Genomic DNA, 27,251 nt, shown 5'->3' with positions numbered 1-27,251 from the left:
CTCGCCTGTGCGCCCCCCCCCTACCCTCCCCACCTTCCGCTCGCCGCTCTGTGTAGTTGGCAAGTTTGCAGGTCCGGCCTTTGTGGCGCGGACAAAGAGGGCCGCTGCCCTCTCACAGGCTATGTTACAGGCTGTCACATGAGGCGGACACTCTAGGACAGGGCCGCCTTATCTACTGTGACAACTCCGATTACTTCCACGGTCTCCCATCTGATCAGCACATCCAATTCAATTAGTGCCAATTAGTCCTAGAAATCGCCCAGCCCCCCCATTCGCACCCCCACGCCAGCTACATCTCCCCTCAAAAGAGTTTTTCAGCAGCTCGCCGGGCCCTCCCGCCCTCCCCCTCCAATTACCCTCGCACACACTCACACAATGAGTCATTCACACATTCTGTGGGACCGGATTCAAAGTGACACATCACACAGAATTCACAGTTTCTTGCACAGCGGCCCCCCCCCCCCGAATCGGATCCGGCAACGGCACGCGGGCGCGCCGACTCCTTTGAGGAGAAACACGCAAAAAAAAAAAAAAACCACGGCGATCGATCATCCCCCCCGACCCCCCATCCCGGGATCGAACTAACGGACCACGATGCAAAAATGTCCCCCGATGGACGACGCCCGAAAGTGGTCAAGTGGGCCGGCACGGCGACGCGTGACCAGAAAAAAACGGCGCGTGAAGCGGAAGAAAATACGTTTGGCTGCGAGGCCGACGTTCTCTCCCGCCGGGGACTTGCAACACGTTCGGCTTCCTTACCCCCCCCCCCCCCCCATCACCCCCCTCCTCTCTTGTTGTGAGTCTGAACACCTGGCGTCGGCAAATGAGGGCGAGCTGAGAGAAAAGGGGGGCCATGGGGGCGGCTGTGTTTCGGCATTCCGACGGAGCGAAAAGTGAACCATGGCGCTTTTGCGGCCTGCGTCGGGGGGGGGGGGGTCGAACTTGCCGTTGGAGCTGCCCTTTTCACAAGTTGAGTAAACGGAACGGGCCAGAAGAGAAAGTCGGAGCGAGGCTCAAACCCGGCAGTGGCGTCACGGTCGTGGGGGGGGGTGGGGGGGGCGACTCGCTGTGATCGACCCGACGGGAAAGGCCCTTTGCCTGGAAGAGAAAAGGCCATTTGCCCGACCACCTTTTTTTTTCCACGCGGGGCCAGCTAGCTTTGAATAACTTGGGCCCAGTCAAGGAAAAAGAAGCTTTTTTTTTTTTTTTTCAGCATCTGACTTTGTGGGCCCCCACCCGCCGGAAAGCCGCCCGAACACGCCCACCTTCCCCCGCAGGCCTTAATGCATGCTGACAGCTTTGCTCCGTAATTGCCGATCGCACCCAGATGGACGCTCGCTGCCTTCATTCCGGGCTTCCAATGAAGTTGGGCTGCTCACGAGAAAAGGGGACAGCGCGGTGGGGGCGGCGGGGGGGGGGGTGTCTCTGTGTTGTGTGTGCGTGGTTTGGGGTGCCGTGGCTGATTTGTTGGTGAAAGATAACAAGCGCAGTAAACACCCTGGGCCGCACTCCACCAGCTTTTGTTCACACGTCAGTTGAAGAGGCCTCGTCGTCGCCCCCCCCCCCCACTTCTGCTCGGCCCTCTCTAGCGCCCTCTGCGTGCGCGCGCGTGCGTGCGCGTGTCCACAAAGTCTTTTGGGCCTTTTTTGCCTCTTTCAAGGCAAAGAACGGTGCCAAGATGTTGAGGTTAGAGGTTACTGTCCCGTTTGGGTGGTTGTGGATTGTTAGGGTGGTGGGGGGCATTGCCCCCCCCCTGGCCCCCTCCGTCCTCCGGTACTAATGAGGGCAACCAGCTGTGACCTCAACGAGCGAGAAGCTTGAATGAAGGAGAAATAGAAAGCCTGGCGTTTGTCTTTGAGGGGGGCGGGGTGGGGGGGGGGTGTTGTTTTCATTACACAGATTGGCACCCTGTTTGTTAGCATCAAGCTAGCAGACTGAAGCTTTCATTTCATTCCATGTTGACACGGACCAATGAAAGAGGAGCCGCAAATGCCTCGCTGCTCATTTGCCACGTCCGCCCCTTCGAGGGCTTTTCGACCAAGACACAAAAACAGCATTTAAGACGGAACCGCACCAGAAAACGCAAATGAAAAGAGAGGCACGCAAACATGCAACACCCCCCCCCCCATCGCCCTCCCCCCCAAACGCTGGCCCCACAACGCGAGCGCAGCCCAGGTGTTGTCACTTTCATTTGAAAGCGTTCATCATTTTGGATTGCTTCCACGTCGGAGCGGAGTCGAGCGCATTCCACGTCGCAGCTCCAAGGACTGCAAATTTCTATTTGTTTGTTTTTCTTTTTTTTTTTTTGCCATTCCTTGCCACTCCGCCGACATTTCAAGGTTTGATCAAATCAGAAAATAAATGCAAGCGCTTCCACCTAAAAGCTCAATTTGCACCTGCCGCGTAATGGCTGAAAGGCAGCACATTCAAATCTTACAGAAAATGACAATGGTGTGACCTTGTTGCCCCCCCCCCACACCCCCACATCCCATCAATATTTTTAAAGTCGTCCAGGAGCGCGGCTTCTTCGCACTTAGCTCGGGATCCGGGACTTGGGCCCGTCGTCTTCAACTCTCTCGTGGCCGGGACCGGTCAGCCAATCGGTGGCCGCTCTCTCGGCGGGGGCACTCGGGAGCGGGCGTCCCGACCTCTGTACCGTGGGTGGCTGGCTCGGCTGTTGCCACGGCGACACAGCCGGACGTCAAATCGAAAAGAAATAGAACAAAAGGATGCGCTCGATGGGTGCCACAGAGGGACGATCGCCAAGATGACGATCGTCAAGATGACGATCGGCAGGATGACGATCGTCAAGATGACGATCGGCTTCCGACTCGTGATCGCCGAGTGTTTTCTTTGATGCGTGTGTTGAACACGCTCGCTCGTTCAAGTCTCCCTTATACCATCGCCCCCCCCACCCCGCCGTGAATGCAGAAAAAGCTGAGAATCGAGAATCGCTGAATTTTGGACCCCCCCCTCCAAAAGTAGGCACGCGTGGAAGCCGGGCCCTCGGGTGGCCTGAAAAAATTCAAGGCAACGCAACATTTGAAGGAAACGCTGGTGCGCCCGTGGCCTGGCGGCGCGCGCAATCCGAGCGCTCATCCGCCTGCGCCGACAAATGGAAAAAGGCGGCGGGCGCGGGTCAGGCTCCAATTTTCGCTCTCAATGCCCGTTGGCGTCGACAAACCAAATTGGTTGGCCCGAACGTGGCCCCTTTTCAAAGATTTTCATCAGCGAGGAAAATGCAAGGTTGCGGCGGCGGCGCGGCGACCCCCCCCCCCCCGACAAAGGCCGCCTCTTCAATAACAGGATGAAAGCTGCATTCGTCAATATTTGAATGGAAATGCTTTTCTATTCAGCGAGCCTCCTCTCTTCAAAGCGGCCGCAGGAACGCGGGCGCGAGTCCTTTTTTTTCTTTTTCTTCCGTCCGAGTCTTGCGCGAATGCCGTCGAAACGAGGCGAAAACGGGGCGAGGGGCGGGGCCGGCCGGAGGCCAATGCTGAGCTGGCCGCACCCACTGAGGTCACCTGCCAATTAACCTTTGACCTGGCTGTGAGTGGTCGCTCTGCGCTCCTCTTCCTGCTGCGCGCATAATATCAAGACGACACACACACACACACACGTATGTATACGTACACAATCACGAGACTTATAGTGGCTCTCATTGTCTATTGATCTCTCTAGATGTGTGTGTGCGTGTTCTTCCTTTTTTGTGGAGCCAATCCAAGTCATCCCGACCCTTGACCTTTGCGCACCTCGACAAATGTCACATGACCACGCAGGTGTGGAGAGGTCCCCGGCCCGGCCGACCTCCAATTAGCGACCCTAATTAGCGGGGAGGCCCTCGCCACCCACCCGCTGGGACCCTGAGCTGCTTTGGAGAAAGGGAGAGGGATGTGGGTGGGGGGAAGGGGGGGGGTTTGGAACGCATTCCTGAAGGGTCGGCAGAATTGGGAGCCGACCTCAAGGTTCTGCTGAAAAGCGGGCCGCTGTGTCGGAGGTGCGTTTTGGCGTTTCTTAACGGGTCCTCTCAGAGTTACCTCGTTCGGGTAACCGCGGCAACCGGAACGGCCGAGGAAACGGCTCCCAACGCCTTCCGAAAGCTGCCCCGGGCTGACGAAGGAGAGCCGACGGGAGGCCAACAACATTGAGATATAATTCTGTCAATCAAAGCACATGTACAAAATGTTCCAAGATCACAACCGGCGGGGGAACGCAAAGCTCAAAATCGTCTTCAAAGTGCCAAAAGGTCAAGAGAGACAAACAATCTTTTCTTTTCTCCGTCAAGCGCACAGAAAGACCGACCACAATAACGACGACGACCACGCGGTGCGGATGCATCTGGAGCTGTGTACAACGACCACGACCACGACGACGACAAAATGAGAAAAGACGCCATGACGCCGCCGGGCGGATGGAGGCGTCATCAAAGGAAATTGACGCGAGCGCAACGAAAGCCTTCGGCGCCTCCGTCGCTGCCGCCGGCGAGCATCCCGCCGCGCCTGCAGGAAGTCCCCGTCACAAATGTTGAACAAATGCGGTCCATTGAAAAGATGACACGGGGTCATGGCTGGCGGAGGCCCCCCTTTGGCCCCCCCCCCCCCCCGCCACCAAAGGGCAAAGTCGCTCTGCCGCTGCTCCCGCTCTCAGACGCTCATCTCACACACACACCGACACACCGACACACTGACACAGTGGAGAAAAGCGTCTCTGAGATGAGTCATGTGGGGTGGGCGGGGCGCCTTCAAGAAAGGCTTTTCTTCCTGCCGACATCGGCCCCTTTGCGCTCCGTCCTCATGTACGGCTCGAAGGCTGACGAGCCGCAGCCGTAGGCCGAGGTCAGCTCGCGATGAGCCCCGCCCAGCAGCGGCGCAGAGAAGCAGAGGGCGTGCGGCCGGGGGGAGGGCGGGGCGCCCGGGGGCCCGAAGGCCGCCCCGGCCAGGGAGCCGGGGGAGGCGGCGGCGCCCACGCCGCCGATCCCCGGCGAGGCCGAGGACGAGGACGGGGAGCCGCCGAGCAGAGAACCGTTGGCCCTGTGCGGCGCAGGGGGCGGCGGCGGGGGGGCGGGCGGCGCGGGGCCCGACAGCAGGCGCCCCTGCTCCAGGAGACGCAGGATGTTGCAGGTGGCCAAAGACTCGGAAGACGAGGACGTGCGCTTGTCCGAATCCTTGCTGGTGTCCTTCTTCTGTTTGGTGCGGCGATTCTGGAACCACACCTTCACCTGCGGCGGCCCAAGGACACAAACATTTTTCCCGTCAACGCGTGGCGCTTTCCTATCTCGGGTACTCGAAGCGCTTTAGCCGCTGCAGCGGGAGCGACTGGCGACTCGGAGACGTGTGGACGGGCGCGAAGGGAGGCAGAGCGCATCGCCAGCAAATATGTCCGACCGGCACCGATGGTGACGAGCGAGTGCTTCTCAAAGGTGACTTCTGCCGCTCACCACTAGAGGGCGCGGAGGCGTACGCCCTTTGGACACCGCGATGGCGAGGAAGGCTCCGCAAACGTTTCTCGGCCATGTTTAATTCAACGCCGATGTGTGTGTGTGTGTGGCTCGCCCCCCTTCATCCACCCCCCCCCCCCCCCCCCCCCCCCCCCAAGCGGCTCAAGCGCTTATACGCGACGGTATCGCCGTGCAGTGAGGGCGGAGCGGTCGGCGGGCTCAGCCAAGCGAGCTCATGAGTCGGCGGCCATGACGCGTATTGTGAGAGAGCGGGGCGGGGCGGGGCGGGGCGGGGCGGACGCTCCTATCCGTGGCCGGGGATTTGATTGGAGGGAAACTGAGGAGAGGAGAAGAAAGCCAAGCTGCCTTTACTACATCCACACTATTGCACGTAAATCCTTTTTAATGGGATGCGGGGGTCAGCGCTGGGGCACAGATTACCCGGGGGGGGCATCTGGATCTGGCCTGACCTGTATCATCCTCGCCCCAACGCGCTTGCGAATTGAAGTCAGCAATGCACACACACACACAAAAAGCCCCCCCGCCCCCCACCCTGTTACTTGTGTACAATACAGCCCCCCAATTGGAATGAATACAGATGGAAAACGTCGACATGTCCAGGAAGTGCTCATCAGAGCCGATTTCCTGGCACCCTTTTTCACGGGATTTTGTTGACAGTGTGCAGGGGGGGCAGGTAGGTTGGGGGGGGGGCAGACGCATCGTCACCGTGTCCAAGTGCGTAAGTCTAGCACGCGACAGTCCTTCCGACATTCGGCAAAGAGCCGACGACGCGCCTCGGCGTGCTCGTCAGGGCGGCGGCGCTCAATGCGTACGCGGCTAACGGATGCGGCTAACGGCTAACGGATCTCCAAGCAAAGCGACAAGCCAACTCGCGGCTCCTTTTAAAATTTTTTTTTTTATAGCTGCTGTGCCACATGGACAAGGAAGGACAACTTGGGGCATGATCGATACTTGTGACAACAGAGGGTGGTCCGCCGTTGTCGGGAGGGGGGGCGCGTGGCCAGCGCAAACGGCTTCGTGCCCGCGCGCTGCTTCAGAAATGGCCGAGCCAAGGCCCAGGGAAGCGGAGAACGCCCATCCGCCAGCTGCTCGGATTGCTTTGCCGTCCCGCGGGCCCTTTTGGGGGGGGGGGCAAAGCTCAAGTGGCAAAGTTGAGCTTGCAGGAGAGCCACCAGTCCCCCCCACCCCCGGCGAGGCGGCACAAGAGCTCAGTAAATCATAAAAAAAGGGGGCCCGCGGTCAAAGCGGCGCCCTCTGGAGGGCTGGAGGGGAGCGGCCGCCTGAGCGCGGTGGCCGGGTTCATCCGGCGGTTAACCCCGTCTTATCGGAGGCCCGATAGATGCGGCCGCCCTAATCCCTCCTGAGCGCCATAGCGCTCGGGGCGGCGACCGGGGCCGCGACCGGGGACGCCGCCCTTCCATCTGGCAGCGGCCTGGAGGGGGCGCCACGCACACCGCTCACGTTCAAGCGGAGCGACGTGCTTCCGTTCACCCCCATCCAAATGAATGAGATTCCATGCGCCGTGCCCGTTTCTTCCACGCAGCTTTCGCGTCCAAACCAATTTTTTTTCCCCCCCGCTAATTGGGCGTGGCTCTCGGAGAGGGTTCCTGCCACTCGGGGCCAGTTAGGCGCAAGAGCGTTTCAGACATGACTTGGCGACGGGCTGCCGTGAAGCGTCCCGACCGAAAGTGGCCGAGCGTTTCGCTCGAGCGTCTGACATCCTGTCGCCGGCCCGTCCGTCTGCTCGGGCCGCAACAAAGAACAATACGCACTCGGGCCGCCTGGACTTGCGCCGCTCGCCTCGAGGCTGGAACGCGCTGCCACCGCGCTCAGACGTGATGTCATGTCGCCGTCGTCGTCGACAGGAACACACACACACACTTGCTCCGTTGTCGCTAAAAGTCGAGTCGAACGGCTCGACTCCATCCGGGTAGTAGACGAGAAATCATCTGTACTTGCGAATGCTGATGGAGCTGAATGAGCATCTTGGGTGGTGTCCAAATGACGGTCCGGGGGCCCACGGCGGCCCGCACGAGAAGCTAATAAATTCAACATACTCGACATGACATTAGACATGAGCCGTGAGGCGAGTTAAAAAAGGGAAAGTGATCTTCGAAGGTCCGAATAAAGTCTGTCGGCCACCCCTGAAAATTCCCCCAACACCTTGAAGAGAAGGCCAATCCAGACCATCTCGAACACCCCCCCCCCTCGCTCAAAATCTGACAGCCGATTTACAAAACCCGAGTCAAGCAAGTTCCGCACAATCCTGAGCGAGAAGAAGGGACCAATGGCGTCGCTTCATGCTTCATGATGGGGAACTCCTTGCCGTTAGGTTTGGGGGGGGGCACCTTCTTCTTCCCTTTTGAGCACAGAGGCAGCATGCGCCGACTCCCATCGCTTTGAAGGCATGATGGCACTTGCCGGTTTCCGGAAGCCATTTGGAGAGAGACTCGGACTCGGAGGCCATGCCCGGCTGGCTTTCTTGCGACGTGCGAGTTGAATTTTTTTTTTTCCTCTCTCACAAAAAAATGGAAGAGTGGACGGGCTCGTTTTGGCATTGTGTACACACGCCGCAGTCTCTTTTCAAGCGGGCCCCCTCCTCATCCTGGTCCTAAAGTGGAGCCCAAATGCCAGGAAGGAATTTCAAGTGTTCCCCAAAGTTGCCGTGTGACAATTAACAACAAATCAATCAATCAATCAGGGCAGGTCATCATCTTGCAAACAACAAAGATACCAGCGTCACTCTTGTAAGAAGGTGTTAGGTTACTCTTTTGGGCCGGCCCCCCCCCGCCCCTTCTTTCTCTTCAGAAGTCTTTTGCGATCTGTTCTTTGTGCGCGGACAAGAGATTCAAATTTGCGTTGACGCTCGCGCCTCAGCTTTGAATGGGCCAAAAGCAAAACAGCCGCGCACCTGTTGGACATCGTGAAAAGGAGCCCATTGATTCATTTTACGGACTTGGAGGGTGGCCCATGGTTCTCTCTCACTTTTTTTGGGGGGGGGGTGCATGATAATTTGCAGAATGAATTGCCATCAGCTCGTTATTGTTATTTCTGGCGACCAAAGACTTTATTTGACAATTCAAAGTCAGGTCGAGATGACAAAATGGCTCGTCTTGCGCAACATGGGCGTGGTTTGCTTTTGGACGACTTTTTGCCGCATTTTTTTTTCATCCTGCTCCGGGAAAACCGGACCCAGGGCGCACACTGTTTGTGGGGGGGAGGAGGGGGGGGGGGCGTTGTCTGTCTCACCTGCGTCTCGGACAGGTTGAGCTGTCTGGCGAGCTCGGTGCGCTCGCGGCCCACCACGTACTGGCAGCGCTGGAACTCCACCTCCAGCCGGTACAGCTGCTCGGCCGTGAAGGAGGTCCGCGTGCGCTTGGGCCGGTCCAGGTCCAGACCTTTGGGCAGCACGATCTCGCGGATGGTGCCTTTGGCGTCTGCAAGGGCCACACAACATGACGTCAGGAGGAGCGGCCGCAAAGAGAAGAGCGGTCTTGCGAGAGACCAGCGGAGTCGTCGCCGCCGCCGCTCCTCCTGGCGAAAAATGGCCAAAAATGGCCAAAAAAAAAAAAACAATCAACTGCCGTCCGCGGAAGATCCGATGGCGGCGGGGGTCGGTCACTACCACCTTTCTGACAACAAGTAGAAAATTCTGACGATTACTTTGAATCAACTAGAATGCTTATTGTGTGTGTGTGGAATAAGATTACACACACACACACACACAGACACACACACACACACACACACACACACACTAAGATTGATATATGACATTGGCTATATTAACATCGGACAAATAGCGCACACACACACACCCATATATATACACAATACAATACAATACATGCTGATGTATTTATATATATACAGTATATATATATATATGTGTGTGTGTGTGTATACAAATATACATTACATATACGCATATATTTGCTATATATATATTGTGTATATATATATATACAGTATTTATATATATATGTGTGTGTGTATACACAGTGCATATATATATATATACAGACATATACACATATAAACATTACACACAATACATATATATATGTGTGTGTGTATATATACAAATATACGTTACATATACGTATATATATTTTCTATATATATATATGTATATATATATATATATATATATATATATATATATATATATATACCTACAGGTATATATATATATATATATATATATATATATATATATATATATATATATATATATACCTACAGGTATACACATATACATAGACATATACACATATACACACACATATCTATATATATACACACACACACACACACATATATATATATATATATATATATATATATTATAATTTCACCAAAGGTGTGTGTGTGTATCTACAGATCTATATCCATCTAGATAGATATTAAGTTAGATATGGATATAGTATTGTAATGCTCCTAATTTTTGATCAAGATCATCATTGTCATTATTATTGGAACGGTCATCAGCAGCAGTTGACGACATTGCGACGTGTAGCCTGAAAGTCGTCACGCTTTCCGGCATCCTCCTCGTGCGAAACGTTGGCGTTGGCTTCTCGCTTATTTGGCGAGCGGACATTCGGAAGGCGATCAAAAGATTCCGCATCCCCGCGCGGCCACGTTTTGGTTCCGGAGAAGGCAAAGGGATGACGCGCGGCCCCCGGCGAGCGCGAAACGTCTTGGCGTTTGTCGCCGTCGCTCAGGCGGAGAGGTGCTCTTAGTCGGCCTTTGTCCACACGCGCGGCTGCTTTCAAGTCATCAAATATGGAAGCAAAATCAACAGCCGCGCCTCCATTAAACATGAGGCGAGCAAAGCGCTCAAACGAGGCGAGAACGGGCGCGCCACGGCCGGACGGCCACAACACCAAACAAACAACAAAAAAAGACGAAAAACCTCAACCCGCTTGCTCGCTTGGAAGGCAAAAAACAAAACCATACAAAACAAATCCAAATAAAGCGCAGTTGCCGCTTGACCCACGAGAAATACTTTTCTTTTTTCTTTTCGATGTTAATTTTTTTCCGCGCACGTCGCAGCTCGCGGGACTAAAAAGAAAAAAATAGCAGCACGGCCAACAACAACGACAAGCAAAGCGAGGGCGCTGAACTCTCCGTGACCCCCGGGCCTTAGCGACTAGGAACAAATCCGCCCAACGCAGCAGAACGCGGCGAAAGCACACCCAAAAAACATCGTCGACGTTTCCTTTTGCCCCCCCCCCCAAATTTTCGCTTGTCACGCCGCAAAACGAGCGTTTGCCTCGGAAACCTTTGCCCTTCCTTTTAGTGCGAACAAGAACGCGAGGCGCGTTTGACGTTTTCACTGTCGCTGGCTGACCTTCTTGTCGACGGACGCCTTGGGAGTTTTCTCTTTTTTTAAAAAAAAAATTAGAGATGCGCGCGTACGCGGGGCTAATTGCACTTTGAGTTCAAAAATCAAAATCAGCCCATTTCATTTTGGTGCAAAATCACACCAACTTTCTGGACACACACACACACAAAAAAGACCCAAGTAGCGGCTCGGTTCTTTTTTTTACACCCACCCAAATCGTTTTGTTTTGTAGCATTTTTAAAGATTTATTTAATGATTTTTATGAATAGCGTTATAATAATAATAATATAATAATATAATAATAATTATTATTATTATCCTGGTTGTTGTTATTTTGCCGTGTCTGCTGGCCTGTCGTGTAGGGAAGCCCGGGCAAGCGAAAACTAAAATGAGCCTACATGCTGAAAATAGTTTTAAAAAACGATCGTCCAAAAAAAAAAACAAACAAACAAAAATTGACGTTTTTGCGAACACGGCGTTCAAGTTAGTGGGCGATTATGAAGCCAGCCGTCGTGCATCTCGCCGTCACACAAAGACCACCGGCCGCCCCCACCCCGCTTTTATTTGTACGCGTCCTCCTCGAGCCTTCTAAAAACATACGCGGGGCACCGAGCGAAAAAAAGGAATGGCACGAAAAGAAGCTTTTCAAGTTGCCCGACGCCACGGCGCACTCACCCCGGACCAGGATCCGCCGGCAGTAGTCGGGGTCCCCTCCCAAAAGTTTGTCGTGGGCGTCGTCGGGCGGGGACGACGACGCGCCGGGGGCGTCGGACGAGCCGCGCGGCGGCGAGCGGCACGGCGGCTCGCCTCCGCCGCGGCGGGGGCTCCCGTCGCCCATCGCGGCCTCGTCGAACATCGTGCGCGGCCGGCTCGCCCTCGTCGCGTCGTCTCTTGTCGCCTTCTTCTACTTCTTCTTCTCCTCCTCCTCCTCCTCTCGGAAGGGCGCGGGGGGCATGGCCTCCGCTCCTCTCCCCCACGGGGAAATGACAAATAATGAAATATGGAGATAGATATACTGTATATATTTAATTTGGGGGGGTTGTTTGTTTTAAATGGACAATAGCCAAGGAAGCGCTGAGAGTGGAAGCACCTGGCGGGCCAACGAAACGGCCGCCAGGTGTGTGTCCGGCGTGATGCGGAAGTGCAGTTCGGGGGAGCCGAGCCCGGCGGCACTATGGAAGCCGAGAGGGGGGCTGAGAAAGCCACTCAAGGTGTTGGGGAGGAATGGGGCGAGGACCGGGCGGGGAGGGGGATGTGTCGTCGGGAAAATTCAGCTTGGAGAGGAAGCGTCCCACCCTCCCCCTAACACGCACGACCCAAGTGTGGGCGACTCGGGAAGTGCCAACGTTTGACTGGAAAGGCGAAACGTACTCGGGCGCCGGCACTTTGTCTCGTCCGCCTTCTTCCGTTTCGATTCGGGAAGGCCCCTTGGCCGGCGCGGTGACGTCACGTCCGCCTCATCTCTGATTGGCTCTCATTTGGAGGCGAAGTCGTGACGCTTCGGTGCTCCCGCACTCGGAAATCCAAATATGGGCCGAACGGGAATCCTCGCCCTACACACACATTCAGATGTGCTTATGTCGAGAGCGTCGTAAATCGAGGAAAGCCTCGAGAAGGCGACTTGCTACGCAGTCATTGGAGTTCAAAACCATGAAACAACGGGTAGAATTTCGCCCACCTCCCGTTGGATAGAACGTAGGCGACAGATACACGCGGGTGCAAAAGTTGGCAACAAAGGAAAATACGTCCGATAGGTTGATTTGGATTCTGGTGACAAGTTTAGAAAATACTTTCATCATACATGTCTCGAATTTCAACGATACGAAACGACCGAATCCCCTACCGTAAGCTTTTCTTAAACGCTTCATTATTATCATTTTAGGCTTGAACATTACAGTAATAAAGTGACCTCAATTCTATTCTCCTTCATAATTTCTTCATTTTATATTGCGAGAGTCTGATTGGCTGAAAGAAACAGAAAGTGTTTTAGTAGCCGGAAAAAAAAAAACTTGTTTGGGGCAGTCGTCTTTTTTCCCCCCCCTCTTTCAATCAAACTGCATTCAAACGATTTGGATCCGTCTAATTGCATTCCATTGGGGGGAAAAAAAAGAGATTCATGACGATCATGTGCAATTTCTTGCAAAATACAATGTCGTCGTTATTCATAAAACGTGGATGACGATGTAATCTCACGCACAAGGGAAGGAAGAAATACATCAATAAATAAAGCCTCTGTAAAACACCACCTCTCAAATTCTATCGCAATTTATAACAATGTCCTAATAAATGTAGAAAAGGAATAAAATAGTTGAGACATTTTCTCGTGGTATCAAATGAAAAAAAAATGCGTTTTGGACGATAGTGGTGTGCTAGTGCAGGAAATAAATCTCTCTCTCTCTCTTTTTGTGTGTGTGTGTGAGTGTATGTGAATATATATATATATATATATATATATATATATATATATATATATATATATATATATATATGTGTGTGTGTGTGTGTGTGTGTATATTTATATATATATATATATATATATATATATATATAATATATATATAATAAATGTGTCTACGTGTGTATATGCACTCACGTGCACGTGGGTTTTACATATAGGGTTAATTTTTTTAAAAATAAAATAATCACCGAGAAATCTTAAGAAGCTTAGTTGCACCGATACATATTTGTTTTGTGTATGTGTGCGTGTGTGTCTATCTATCTATCTATCTATCTATCTATCTATCTATAAGATAAGAAAAACCTTTATTAGTCTCACAATGGAGAAATTCCCAATTCAGCAGCAAAGTTATGAAAGTAAGAAGTAGAACAACAAAATAAATGTATATCTAAATATATAGATTTAGAGATGTCGCTCGTCCACATTATTTCTCATCTATTCTGGTGTGTGTGTGTTCGCCATTCAACCGGATCAGTGCGTAGGATCGAAATGAGAAGGAAAGGCAGCCGAAATGGCAAATCGCACCGAGCGGTTGATTTCCAGTTTTCCAGGCAAGCGGCTGGAAAACTGGAAACCGGCGGCGGCGGCGGCGGCGCACCTGCGGCGCGTTGTTGTGACGCCTCCCGGCCAACAAGCGTTTTGCGCGCCATGATATAATTGCAGTTTTGTCTTTTCTTCCTCCAAGGTCGTAATTACGCCACGGCGCGGCGGCTCGCTACGCCTTCGGCCCGGCCTCATCTCGGCCGCCATCAATAGCGGCCGTCAATCACCGGAGACAACGGGCGGCTGATTGCCAAGCGCGCACGCGCGCCAATTCATCGCCGCCACAATTTGCGCACATGCGACTTTGGTGAAGACGCTCGCCCGTGGCGCATTTCCACTTATTTGGGCCAGTGTGGGGGGGGTGTTATTTTCACCGGCGCTTCGGTGCCAGCAATTGTTTCTTTGTCGAAGCTTTGCAGCCGCCAACAGTGTCGTCCAATTTCCTTTTGCATCCATTGCTGTCAATAAAACGAAGAAAAAGACGAAGGAACCCGACTCGACTTTTTCAGCCTGGTTTGCGTGGAATTTTTTTTTCTGTTGACTGCAATCCACGCCAAGCCAAACGCGTTCGACAGAAATGATGACGAGTCTTCGCCACTTTGAATGGTTGCCTCCAATTGTCTCCAAAAAAGCCAAACTTTGAACCGCACACGTCCGATTGGTCTCATCTCAATCTTTGCCAATACAAATGAACCTTGATGATCTAATGGATCTCACCGAATCCCCCCCACTATTTGTGGCCTCTTCAAATGAACATTTGAAGCCCCCAGGCACAAATCCAAAGAATATCGCTTCGACTGATTTTCCTGCGATGTCGAGGTTAAAAAAAAAATCAATCCAAAATTTAAAAAAATCATCTGCCCACTCTTGAGGACTTGCACACTGCAAGAATCAAAACAAGGGCACGGAAAATCCCCCGCACGCGATCGTTTTAGCAAAGTCTTCGTGTGTTCTACACACTTGGCCAATAAATATGATTCTGAAAAGCACCGCTCAAAACCTTGACGCTCTGATTGCCGCTTTACAATATAGAGGGAGTCAAAACACAGCCCAAATCGCCTACTCTTTGTGAAAAAAACACAAAACACATATTTCGCACTTTAGAAATGCCCGCTCCGCTAAGTTGTCACTCTTCTAGCGCCCAAGACGTTTTTTTTTTGCCTTCCTGTCAGTTAGAGGGGGCCAAAGATTCATCTGCCATTGATACAATTACGAAAAAAATAACAATGCGTGACCGGAGCCTTCCGCAGCCCTCGAAACCATCACGAGTGATTATTTTGAGGCGCGTCAGGGCGTGCTGAGCGGGGGGGGACACTCGCGGCGGGCGCAGCAAATCCCCGCGGCGGCGGCCTCGGCTGCCACCTAGCGTCCATGCGAGGAACCGCCACCGCTCGCAGGAAAACCGTCACGAAACTCCGTCCGACGCAGCGAAGGAAGGAGGAAGGCACTTTCCAGAACAGCGCCAGCTCATGCGACATTAAAAGGAGACGCGACCCCCCCCCCCCCTCCTCCCCCTCTACTGACCGGAGAGAGCTGGGATCGGCCCTAGTGAGGATCAAGCGGTTCGGAAGAATGAATGAATGTTGTGATGGTTGCTCACAAATAAAGGGCGGTCAATTTCATCGTCGCCACGCGGTTAGCTTCTAAAAAGCAGCGCGCACAAACACAGCGCTTGGTGGGCAACCCGTTTGTATTTGGCGCCACAAACACACTGCACGCCATCCAAAGTTGTGCTTCCGCGGGCAAAGGAGGCGATCGGAGTCACTAAGGCACCTGGGAAACGTTTTATATTGTTACAAGGTGTAATATTTCGGATAGACCGGTCGGGTTTACAATACATCCAGAAAAAAAACCCCAAAGGCGGTTGAATGTTCGTCACTAACGTGCAGATTTGTTCCCATGACAAAATGATGGATCACTGCTGCCCTCACGTGGCCAAATGGCGCAAACACAAGGGCACGTTGGACAAAGGTGGCAAGAAGAGGGAGGCCGGCCGGCCGGCCGATCAGGAGAAAGTCAGTCGAAGCCCTGCCAGTCGCTCTGTTCCGAGTCGTACTCCAGCTCGACGCCGATGCAGCGGACGCCCTCCAGCAACATGGGCGTGCCGTGATGACGGTCTGGGGCGGGAAAGAGCAGCGTCAAAGACGGGAAATCGTCACTTTGCTCTGGTCGCCATTCACGGACAGTAAACCAAAACACACCAAGACACTCAAACGTATTTTCGTTTCAACCCCCCCCCCCCCAAAAAAAAACAAACAATGATTGAAAACTCATCTTACACCCATACAACAAACTCAAACTCACGAGATTTCCATTAATACGAGCTTCATTGTCAATTCATCTCGCCTTTTTGGGGTTCATCTGAAACGGATCGATGGCGGCATTGCTGTATAGCCAGAGCGACGGAAGAAGGGAGGCCAGTCGTTGGACAACTTTGGTTTGTAAACTGCTATTCTAAGCAACAATTCACATTTTGGGGGTTCATGTCATTGGACATTGTGCTGCTCCTTCTGGTGTGCAGACCGTGACCTCCTGGGGGCAGTGCAACACATTTCTGTGGTATTTTGAGACTGGAAAAAGACGGCGGTTGATGACGTGAAGCGAGACTCGTACCCATGACTCTGGCGTGAACTTTGACCGTGACGCAGACGTCATCATTGGCCTCGCTCAACAGTTGCACCTGCTCGCACAGCACGCCCTCCTGCTGAGCCATGTACTCGCACGTCACCTTCAGGCCTCCTGGGAGGGGGGTGGGGGGAGACACAACAACACACAAACGCACACACGTTTGGCGGACGAAGAGCTGACGTGACACCGAGGCTTTGTACATGCCGGAAGTTTTTTTTTTTTTTGTTTCAGCGCTAACTTTTTGGGATGAGTTAAGCTGCGCGCTAACCCCTTGCCCCCACTGAAGCAATGTGAGAACATTTGTGAGAACATTTCAGCCCGCTCGTCGGGGATACCGCCATCTGTTCTGGGGAACAAGTCGCGATGTTCTTATTTTGCCACTAGATGTCACTATTGTTATCCTTTAGTCACAACAATCAATTAGTTGCTTTTTGCTCACGATACCATCTAGCGGCTAAGCACTGTAAGCACCAGCAGCCAAATATTCCAGACACAAACACGAAATGAAGCATTGAAAAGAAAAAAAAAACCTAACCTGCTCTTAAAAAGTACTTCAAACAAACCGAATTGACCCCCCCCACCCCCAAACAACCAAAAGTCAAAGTGAAATTAAACCAACATCCCAAACTATTGTCAACATGTAGTGCTGGTGGAAAGGATCTCAAGCTCGCTCACCTTCTTCAGGAGCAGGTGAGACATCGACCACGCGGAGGTGGGGGCTCGGCGTGGGCGCCAGACACACGTCTTTTCCGAGGGCCGGGACCTCGGGCAGGGTGAAGGCGATTTCGTAGCGGTGTTGCGCCTTCAGGAAGCCCAACTGCATGCAGACGGAGGGGGCGGCCCGGTTGCAAAGAACAAAACAAAGAACGCCGCTGGTGAACGTGCTGAGCTTTGCCGTCCAACGCGAGAGATGAAATGCCCTGCAAAGTTTCATCGAACCGTCCCTCGCGGCGGCGAGGTTAGGGCGTCACCTTCACCAGGAAGCTGCCGTCATCCTCCGCCGTCACCATGACGACAGAGTCGTGCAGCTTGTCGTCGAAGCGGACGTGGGACGGGGCGCCGGTCAGCGGGGCTTCCTCCGAGAAGCGAACGCCTGCCGCCTTGGTGGAGCCTGAAAAAACAAACAAAAACGGAAAAAAAGAAAGCGAGGAGGGCTGTGAAAGCAAAGACAATTACACACTGCATGCAAATTTAAGTCAACCACTTCAAACCATTTTCCAAAAAAACTAGCTTAATGCTAACACATAATACAGAACCCCATAGAGAGGCTAAAGAAACTAGCATTGCGTCAATTGTGTTGCATGCATTCCGACATCTTTTGTTTGTATGCAATAGTCCAACTAAACAACTGAGATCATGTAGTTGCAAAAGTGCTCACACCCCATGACTAGGGATGCGGCAGTGCTCACAATGAAACCGTTTCTTTCAAATTCATGTAAAATTGGAGTCAAGACACACCGGCAGCCATTTAAAGGATTAACAACAAAATCAGCTCAAGTCTGAAAGTTTGGTACGAGCACCGACTAGTGTTTGGAACCGTTCATAATTCACATTTGATCATAAACTATTTTACAAACGCATCTCGCATTATTATTTTTTTTGCTTTCTTCTGCACCAAGGACCCGTCTGATCTGTAGCACTCAAGATCGCCCCCCCCACCACACCCCCAAAGTACACATGGCCCACTGAACTGGTTTATTTCAGATGAATCTCTCTCGACATCTGCCCCTAATCCAGCTACAATCTCTCGTTGAACACACCCGAACACTACCAACGCGATCACACTTGTTTGTCGTCTGTCGTCTTAACGGCTGAGCATCACTTTGAAGTACACACAAAGTTTTTTGGATTGGAGAAGGGGGGAAAGAGAGAGGAACCCGATATATTAATAGTCATTCACTTTTTGCCGAAAACGAACTAACTATTTGCGAGTGATGAATGCGAATGCGGGGTTGGAAAATATGACGGAGGAGTGCCTGTTCTAATCCACGGGTGTGGGATGCGTTCACCCCGACGTGACGCGCGTCCATTCCGTAGAGTGCCGACCAAGTCGACGGATAGAACCTCGGCCCACGGGCGGGAGGCTAGGCGCTCGACACTCACTCCTCTTCTTTGCGGCCACGGCATCATCCATGATCCTAGGATTGAGGAGGCCACTCTGCGTCACAGCCTGGCCATCGACGCGACGGCGTCTCACTGGAGCAGGAGACAAAAAACCAAAAAAAAAAAAGAAGTAGCAATGATGAAATGGTGGCATGAGAAGCTAGCGAGCTCGTGTGCCCGTCAAGCGGGAGCCCAGATGTGGAGCAAAACAAGTCAATAAGAGGATTAGCAGGATGGCGGCCACATCCCGTATCAACATCGGCCATTGCACTGGCTCTCATCATCTGTGATTCTACTGGAAATAATCAAATATCGCGTCGGTGGTCTTAAGAGTGCCCCCACTACGATGGGCAGAACGAGCCAACTGTTCACAGTATGATCCAAATGAGGGTTTTATTTCTCCTCTGGTCAACATTCATCTCCGACAGATCCGTTATGAAACTGAATCCATTTGCTGCAATCTCATGAAACCCCAACCCAGTGATAGCAAAGGGGCTCGCATTTTATTCAATGTTACTCGACACATTTTACGCAACAGCGAGGGAACAAAAAACAATCTAGTATTTTTTTTCCGTAACTCACGAACGCTGAAATAAAAAAAAAGTTTCTCCTTTCCAAGTGATTGATTAAGAAGACAAGTGGGGCTGGGGTACATTTCTTAAGCCTGAGAGCTCATGAAAATTCATTCCCGTTTGAGAAAGTTCCTGGCAGAAGGATGTTGACGATTTAGATGAAAAGGCGATACTGGCCCGGTATTTACAATTTGTCGAGTATTGCATACGACGCCTACACACTACATCTGAGTGCGAAAACACAAACGAATAATCAAACACGCTGGGGGCGTGAGACCCATTTCGTGTACATTGTACAAGCTCGGAAATCGGGACGACGCCGGTGAGCCGAGCTTCTCATACAAAGCGCGGGCAGCAAGTCTTGACTTACAGCGAAAGCTGAGCTGAGCGTGGTGTTCAGTACGCAGCTGCCCTTACAAGCAGCTTTTTTTTCTCTCGCGTTTTTCAGTAGCCCACGCTAGGCTCGGCTCGGCTCCTCACGCCCCTCGCGTCGCCATTTCCGCCTTGAGTCACGTGACTTGTCCTTTGAAATTGTTACGTGGCGCCGCCCGCTGGCGACTTTTGTCATCGCCTTGTCGGCTGTTTTGTGACGTCACGAGAAACCGCTGGCAGTGACTTTCTCAAACAAAAAAAAAACCCAAATTAATTAGACTCACTTTTCTCTGGTATAGTCGGGTGGGGGGGGGGAAGAATCTAAAAGGGTTCTTCAGACTCCCCTAAATCGTTACAAAACAGGGATTTGACGCTCGTCCAAAAGAAACGTCTGGAGAGAGCTTTGCGCGTTTTGTGTTCGTTTTCCCCAACGGCCTTCTGAACATGGCCCGGCCCTGTACGGTTAGTGGCTGTCTGACGACAACTCTGGCCAATGACTTTCACATTTAATACCGCATCTTCGTTGTGGAGAATTCCTCCAGTTTTTTTATGCCACTTCCATCAGGACTTTTCTTCTTTGATATGTTTCTGGGGGTGAAAAAAAAAAGACAAATCTGTTGACTGTATTTCAGTATGTCGTGAACGTATGTCAATAATTAAGAGGTCGGACAAAAAAATAATAAAACAACCAGCAACTTTTTTTTTGTTTTTTTAATTCTTGCCATGATTGCAAATGAGCCGGCACGTTTACGGCAAAAAGGAACAGTGACGTCACACGGTCAACACGTGCACGCGAGCCTTGAAATCACACGGATCCTATCGATACAGGCATGCAGTTATGTTGAAAACACATCATGGCCGCCGCTCGCCGCTCGAAGCCGCACAACAAGCCGAACATTGAAAGGCAGTTCGCAAAACGTGGAAGTTTTTGTTCCGCTCGCAGCCGTCCAGTCGCAGCGTCCAGGAGACGTGCCAGTGCTCGCCGGTCGCGCTTTTCCATCCAGTTGCTGAAAAACTTTTCGAGGGGGGGAGGGGGGGCGGCAGCGGTTTGCGTGGGCCACCTGCCGAGCCACGACTGGCATGACAACCAAATAGTCAAGTGATGAAGAAGAAGCCCACTCACGCGGCGTCATGCCAAGAGAAAGAAGAAAAACACCCAGCACAAAGGAAAAGGTGGCCGAGGCACATTTGCTATGGGGGGGGGGGGGCGCACAAGCACGAGAAGGACAATCTTACCGTTAGTGTTTTTTTTTCCAGCACGGATACCAAGTGTCCGCTTCATACGGGCCCCAAAAAAAAAAAAAAGGAGCCGGTGCTTGGCGCTCAACCGAACAACACATCAGCGAATCCTCAATTCCTACCCAACGGCCGCACGAGCGACGCTACTCGGCCATCGTGGGAATCGCGTTCGTACTCGCTCGTCCCCGCGTTAGCGCTCGTTTGCGTTTGGTGTGGTGGCCACACACGGTGGCGCAGCACACGTAGATGCGACCCTTCGTGTGGAAGGGTCGAAATCACAATTGATGAATGCAATGGAGCTCTTCAACAAATGCTTAAATCACTTCATGGAAGAATGAAAAGTGCTTGGCCAAAAATGTTACCAGTAGTGGGGGGTGGGCGGGGGGGGGGGTTGTTCCGCTCATGCACCAAGTTGTCTTTTTAGCACCCGGAAACATCGTCACTCGACTCAACATTTGGCGTCATGCGGCGGATCACCAGAGGTGGCGCCGTGGAGCGGCGTGCAGTACTAGTAAGCCGGAGCAGGAGGATAACGGCAGAAACGCAAGCGTGCGAGCGTCTCCTCGGCAAAAGTCCCAAGCTCGAAGAGGTCTCGGCGGCGGACGTGGTGCCTCGGCGATACGGACGGAAGCCTCCGGAAGCGGGCGTGAGTGGCTTGCATCCTTCCGTCCTTGCGTCCGAGCCCGCGCTTCCCGCTCACTCCTCGCACACCGACTCGCTCAGGTCCACGGCCCCCCCTCTGGTGAGGCGCCGCATCTTGCTGAAGTCGTGGTCGGTCCTCAGGTAGGAGAGGGAGGGGCCTCCCTCGCTGTGGCCCGCCAGGTCTTGGGGCTGCGCCTGCGGCGGCAGGGCGCGCATCTCGCCGCCGCTGCGCCAGTACAGCGCGTAGCGCTGCGGCTCCGACACGCCGAAAGTGGCGGCGCACAGCTGCGCCAGCGCCTGGCCGCTCTCTCCCGCTCGCCACTGCAAGGTCCGCACGGCGCTCCGCTCCCCGTCCTGGAACAGGATCCGAACGCACCTCTGCAAAGGGGACACGGGGGTGGGGAGGGGGACAAATGGGCAAATGAGAAGCAGAAAATATCGTGGGGGGCCGGGCCAAAAGTTAGAAACAGAAAATAAAGAAGATAGCACAATGTCTTTGTATGCCAGTAACAATTCAGTAACCTTCGGCACAGGTTCTCCTCAAGGATGTGTACCGAGCCCCCTGTTGTTCACGCTCTACACATTTGACTGCTCCTGCGACTCTTATTAGCGGTCCGGTTTGCGGAAAGTTTTGAACACGATAACCATCAAACCACTCGAGGAAATGTTCATTTACTCGAGCCGCAAGCAATTCACTCCGAGTGAGCGTGGAAATTGCCAGAATCGGACCGAGTGAGAATCGCTTCCTTGTTTTTCAAAGTCTCGTAGATCTGAGTCTTTCTGACTCCTGGCGTCTCCTGAATCTTTCGTAATTGGTTACCCGCTTCGTTGAATCAGACACATATCACTTTCCCTTCTGTGGTCATTATTTTCTACGTCTTTGCCTCCCTCCCTGTGCTCTGCAACTTGAAGTAACTGCGCCACCCGGTGTTGAAATACCTGTCATGACAAGTCCAAACGAAATGAATGCAATTTAACCTTAATTGTGCACCGATCGTCGGCGGGCCGGATTAAAAAGACCAACGGGCCGGATCCGGCCCGCGGGCCGTAGTTTGCCCACCCCTAACAGTAGGCGGGACTGAAGCGGTTGCCGGCCAATCGCCGCGCTGGCGCCTAGGGACCATTTTGGACAGCCTTGGATCAGCCGGCCACGCGTGTTTTTTGGGAGGTGGGAGGAAACCGGAGTACCCAGAGAAAAGCCACGCAGGCACGCGCCGCGTAAACTCCCGGTAAAAGCAACAAGAGCCCTTCTCCGCCTCTTCTTCTCGGGTAGAAGTCCCGAGCTGACGAGCGGCCAACTCCAAACTCGGATTTGCCAAAGAGGGAAGCGGGCTCGCTCGCGCGCGCTCCAACCCCCTCCCCGTTTGGCTTTTCGGAAGCAAAGGCGCTCGCGCGGCCCACCAGAGGCCAAAACGGGTCCGACTTACGGAGTCAGCCGGCTCCTCGCTGTCCGCGTGCATGTTGCCTTTGCTGCGGCTGGATCAATTTCATGTTATCTGAGCGCCCGCGTCGTCATGGCGCAAACCTCGGCGACGGCCCCCGCCCGTGCCGGAGCGCGATCTGGCTGCCGGCTGGCTCGCGGGGGCTATTTGAAGCCCGCGCAAGGCACCACGTGACCGCGCGCAAACGCCGCGCTTGACAATGCCGCCCCTTTTCTTTTTTCCTTTTTTTTTCCTTTTTCCTCTCTCTGTTGCATCCTCTGTGAGAGCAGGTGAGAGTGCGCGCGCGCGCGCGCGCGCGTGTGTGTGTGTTGATGCACATCAGCGGATTACCTTTCAAAACTAATCCCTGCAAACCAATTTCAAGTGTGGTTACAAAAGCCGGCAGGGGAGCGGCCGAGGGGGGGGGGGGTCGGCAAACGAGGGCCGACTCCAGTTTCGGGAGCGGACTTCTCCCAAAGTCGCACGAGCTCCACCCAAAAGGGCTGAAGCGGCGAACCCGGCGCTGGCACCGAGGATTCCACCCACCCGCTACGTCAAAGCCCCCCCCCCTTCTCTGTGTGCCCGGTCAGCGGCTGGCAACTGACGTCGTCGAAGCGCCTTATCGCAACTTTACTTGCAACTTCTCGAGCCAAGTTGCCGGGTGAAGACCACAAACCCTTTTTATTACCCCCCCCCACGCCACCCTCCCCCCTTTTTGGGCTTTGTCTTGGGGTCAACTTCTGACAAGAAAATAAAAGAACGCTTGCAATTCCGCATTCTGTGCTCATGCGCTCGTACGCGTCCTTAGGTCAAAATGAAAAAGACACGTCCTGTACTTAAGTCAAATGTACTTTGAGACCCGAACGTTTACCTGCAGTACCTATTTTGTTCACCTCACATGGGGGGGGGGGCTCCCATAATGATGTCGTAAACAGGCTAGCGGGGCGCACGTGTCACAAGTACATGTAAGAAGTCATCAGAAAAGGATTGCTTAAGTCAAGTCCTGTCAGGATTCGGTTTGTGACCACCAGGTGGCACTGTAGGGCTCCCCTGCAGTTGCACACCTGTTGGTCATTATTATTATGAGTTGTATAAAACGGTGTCGGCTCAATGTTGCTTTTTTGCTGCCGGGCACGTTTGTTTCTCTTTGTCGCCCGTGTCCATCCGTGGCTGCCTTACAAATACGGAAAACGACTCCATCTTTCCACTGTAGCAACTCTGCCCCCCCCTCCCACCCCCACCGCATCCCTTTTGAATCGTGCGCTCTCCATGCACGCGTGGGCCTGTGAGATCTTTTTATGATAAACGGGAGAGAGCGAGAAAAAAAACATGCAAATGGCTCCCACCAACGCACTCCGAGCGCGGGAAGGAAGGACCGGCGAGCGGCCCGGCGCTCCCTGCAGAAGTCGGTGCGCTGCCGGGCAACGCGCGCGCACGCGCGTCCGCAGAGGCCTACGCGCGGGGCTGCGCCACTTTCCCATCTTTTGATGGATGCGCGCGTTAAATGGAACAAAAGGACGCCTTTACCTCTCTCGTTCTCCGGCACCAAAGTTTCAATGGGAGGTGCCGGCTCGCCGCTTTCCAGGAAGAGGCGCTTGGCCCGGGACAGGAAGAGGCGCACACCCTGCAGGAGTTGCCCAGACGTCATCGGCCAGCGATTCCAGCGAGGTTGCCTGAGCCGAGAGGAAGTCGCTCCGAAAAGCCAGCGCCCATCCCGGGACAACTCCCACACCAATAGAAACACGCCAAGGCCTCGCTAGTGCCTTGCGACCGGCGCCGAGCCCGACTGGGACTTTGCGGCCCATCCGAATCTGGATCCCGATCACTCTCCTCTTCCAGAAGCCGGGCCAGAGACGGAGCCGGCCGGTGCTCCGAGGCCAGGAGAGCCACTTGAATGGCCGGGACCGACTGCCGGACGTCGGGACGGGGGGGTCCGCCTGAAGCACAGTAACACCCTGAGAAGCATTGACAACTTCCCGCTCTTGTGGCCACATTGCCCCAAGAAGATGATCCTCGGCATGCGTCCCGTGTTTGCTGACCTTTTTCACCCCACCGAGCGCTCTCACGTCGGACAATATTTTCAGGGAGTGGCCTTTAGAGGGCGCATGGAGACAATAAAACAGGGGTCTCCAACGTGGTGCCCGCGAGCACCAGGTAGCCCGTGAGGACCACACCAGTAGCCCGCCAGTGCTAGGATTGTGATTTGCTCGTAGAAATTATGATTTAAAAATGCAAACATGGGCAGTATTATAGATTCTATAGCTACCTATTTAGCTATCTAACTAGCTAGCTACAGTATATATCTAGCTAGCTAATGTTCTAATATTATTAAATGTAATTTGTACAAATGTTATTTCAGACGCGTATCAATTTGGTAGCCCTTCACACAATCAGGACACATGAAGTAGCTCTCACTCTCAAAAAGTTTGGTGACCCCTGCAATAAAATAATACAATAGGACCTGCATGTAAAGGCCCATTCGGGTCCTTGGCCCATGTGCGAGATGGCCTCCAGCCAAGCGTCAGCTTCAATTGGAAAAAAAAGTTGCTAAGAAGCGCAGGATTGGGGCAAGACGGCAAGCCAAACGGGGCCATCCGTCTCAAAGCGCCGATGCTCGCGCGCCGTCGAACTGCGGCTAAGCGGACCTGCTGACGCAGTAGAAGGCCTAGGAAGGACTAAGTAGATGTGTTGAAAAAGAAAAAAAAAAAACCACAAAACCCCAAAGTGGATTTGTATGCGGACGAGCGGCTCCTCCGTTAGCCGGCTAAGCGCCGACTAGCGCCTCTAGCGTGGAAAGCGCCGCAACGACTCAACGAGACTTTCTTTTCACTTGACGGTGACTTTTAACGGAGGTGAGCAAGCTCACGCCGACGGGCTCTCTGAGCAGGAGGTAGAGGGCCGAGTCTTGCTCCGGAGACAGCTGAAGCCACACCCGGTGTGGTAGGGGCAGACGATCCAGGACGCTAAAGGCCCCGCCGGGGGCAACAGACGCATCACGGGCGCAAGTCGCCGCCGCTCTCGGTGTGTGTGTGTTGGGGGTGGGGATTTAGCCAGACCAGAGACTCGGGTTCTGCAGACAGACACCTGAACTTGTCGCTCTTTCGTGATCTCAGTGAACCGGGGGCCTTCGGCTTTGCTCGAGATGAGCACGGCCAAACTCAGAAGGGCTTTTATTGTCAGGAAGAGGCGGGAAGCCGCTTCTCCTCCACATCGAGAGGAGCCAGATGAGGTGGCTTGGGCATCTGATTCGGATGCCTCCTGAACGCCTCCCCGGTGAGGTGTTCCGGGCATGTCCCACCGGGAGGAGACCCCGAGGAAGACCCAGGACACGCTGGAGAGACTATGTCACCCAGCTTGCCTGGGAACGACTTGGGATCCCCCGGGGAGAGCTGGAAGAAGTAGCTAGGGAGAGGGAAGTCTGGGCTTCCCTGCTAAAGCTGTTGCCCCCGCGACCCGGCCCCGGATAAGCGGTAGAAGATGGATGGATGGGATGGATGGATGGAGGCGGGAAGCAAAAGCGGTGGAAACGCTGAAAAAGCAACACAACACAACAAAGGAGGACGGACGTTGGATTGTGACGAGGCTTCGACCGGGCCCGTCGTGTTGCTTCTCGCCATTCAATCGGGATTCTTCCGTATCGTGAGCACGGAAGGCAAAAAGACGTTTGCACGGGAGCCATGACGCTTTCCCGGTCCTTCGCGAGCGTCTTGTGATATTCGCGGCTCGGCTCGGCTCGGCTCGGCTCGGCTGGGCTCGGTCCGGCCCGGCTCGCTGCCGAATGTCACGGCGTGTGGGCCGCCGGCGAGCGTTTGCCAGCGTAGCAGCAGATGGTTGCCATGGCAACCCTGCCCCACGCGTCCTACCAGGCATTCCCACTCAGTGAAACACCTTTTCCCTGACAAACGCGCACGCGCGCACACCAACGCGGTGGTTAAAGTGGCCTGTTTCAAGCTTTGGAAAGAGAGGAAAAAAAAGTGACACCTTGCGTGTACACACCACATGTACAGTATTTCTATTTTGGCTCCCTCGCTTGCGCGCGGTGACTATTTGGGAGGAACCTACTGCCGAGCGCGCTCGCTTTCCGTTCGTTTGCGCGTCCGCGCTCACCTCCTGACACCTGTTACGTAACTCCGCCCCCTCACGCCCTCCGGCGGCTCGCGTGCTTCGCGCCGCTCCGCAACGGGCGCAAGTTGGCGAAAAATGGCCCGAGAGAAAGAGAGAGAGGGGGGGGGGGGGGAGTGAGAGAGCGCTCATTTTGGCCACCTCGCAGCTTTCATTGTTTTGCTGCTTTTACGTTGGTCTCCTCCCCCCCTCGGGCTGCCGAACGCGTGTCCGTGTGAGACGTTCGGGGAGCGCGACCCCGCCGCTCCTTGCTGACGTCACATGCGACTGCTCCCGCCCACGCACGCGCGCACACGCCAGAAGTGGGAAGTACGAATACTTTGTATCTGCACTTCAGTATCGATTT

At 53.6% G+C, this 27,251-nt stretch overlaps 3 protein-coding genes across 4 annotated transcripts; all 3 read right to left on the bottom strand.

Annotated features, from left to right (window-relative positions):
• Positions 1-4,631: 4,631 nt before the first annotated feature.
• Positions 4,632-12,377, bottom strand: vax2 (ventral anterior homeobox 2). Of its 2 annotated transcripts, none has more exons than XM_052085965.1 (4): positions 11,864-12,377; positions 11,481-11,763; positions 8,708-8,895; positions 4,632-5,218 (listed from the first exon to the last, which is right to left on the bottom strand). In XM_052085965.1, exons 2-4 carry the CDS (start codon positions 11,659-11,661, stop codon positions 4,742-4,744), a joined length of 846 nt encoding a protein of 281 aa, XP_051941925.1. In that variant the 5' UTR covers positions 11,662-11,763; positions 11,864-12,377; the 3' UTR covers positions 4,632-4,741. The 2 variants fall into 2 exon arrangements, with proteins under 2 accessions (XP_051941925.1, XP_051941849.1); XM_052085889.1 differs by having other exon boundaries at positions 11,481-11,977; positions 12,177-12,377.
• Positions 12,378-15,575: 3,198 nt separating this feature from the next.
• On the bottom strand, positions 15,576-19,623 carry adissp (adipose secreted signaling protein). Its single transcript, XM_052065745.1, has 6 exons — positions 19,480-19,623; positions 18,538-18,630; positions 17,406-17,545; positions 17,110-17,251; positions 16,420-16,542; positions 15,576-15,923 (listed from the first exon to the last, which is right to left on the bottom strand). The coding sequence occupies exons 2-6, from the start codon at positions 18,566-18,568 to the stop codon at positions 15,823-15,825; spliced, it is 537 nt and encodes a 178-aa protein (XP_051921705.1). The 5' UTR covers positions 18,569-18,630; positions 19,480-19,623; the 3' UTR covers positions 15,576-15,822.
• Positions 19,624-21,366: 1,743 nt separating this feature from the next.
• On the bottom strand, positions 21,367-23,005 carry rin1b (Ras and Rab interactor 1b). Its single transcript, XM_052065757.1, has 2 exons — positions 22,790-23,005; positions 21,367-21,740 (listed from the first exon to the last, which is right to left on the bottom strand). Exons 1-2 carry the CDS (start codon positions 22,820-22,822, stop codon positions 21,417-21,419), a joined length of 357 nt encoding a protein of 118 aa, XP_051921717.1. The 5' UTR covers positions 22,823-23,005; the 3' UTR covers positions 21,367-21,416.
• Between the last annotated feature and the right edge of the window lie 4,246 nt (positions 23,006-27,251).

This window comes from Hippocampus zosterae, chromosome 1, assembly GCF_025434085.1.
Source record: "Hippocampus zosterae strain Florida chromosome 1, ASM2543408v3, whole genome shotgun sequence".
NCBI lineage: Eukaryota > Metazoa > Chordata > Actinopteri > Syngnathiformes > Syngnathidae > Hippocampus > Hippocampus zosterae.
The sequence above is the reverse complement of the archived record's forward strand: the minus strand, read 5'-3'. Positions and strand labels throughout refer to the sequence as shown.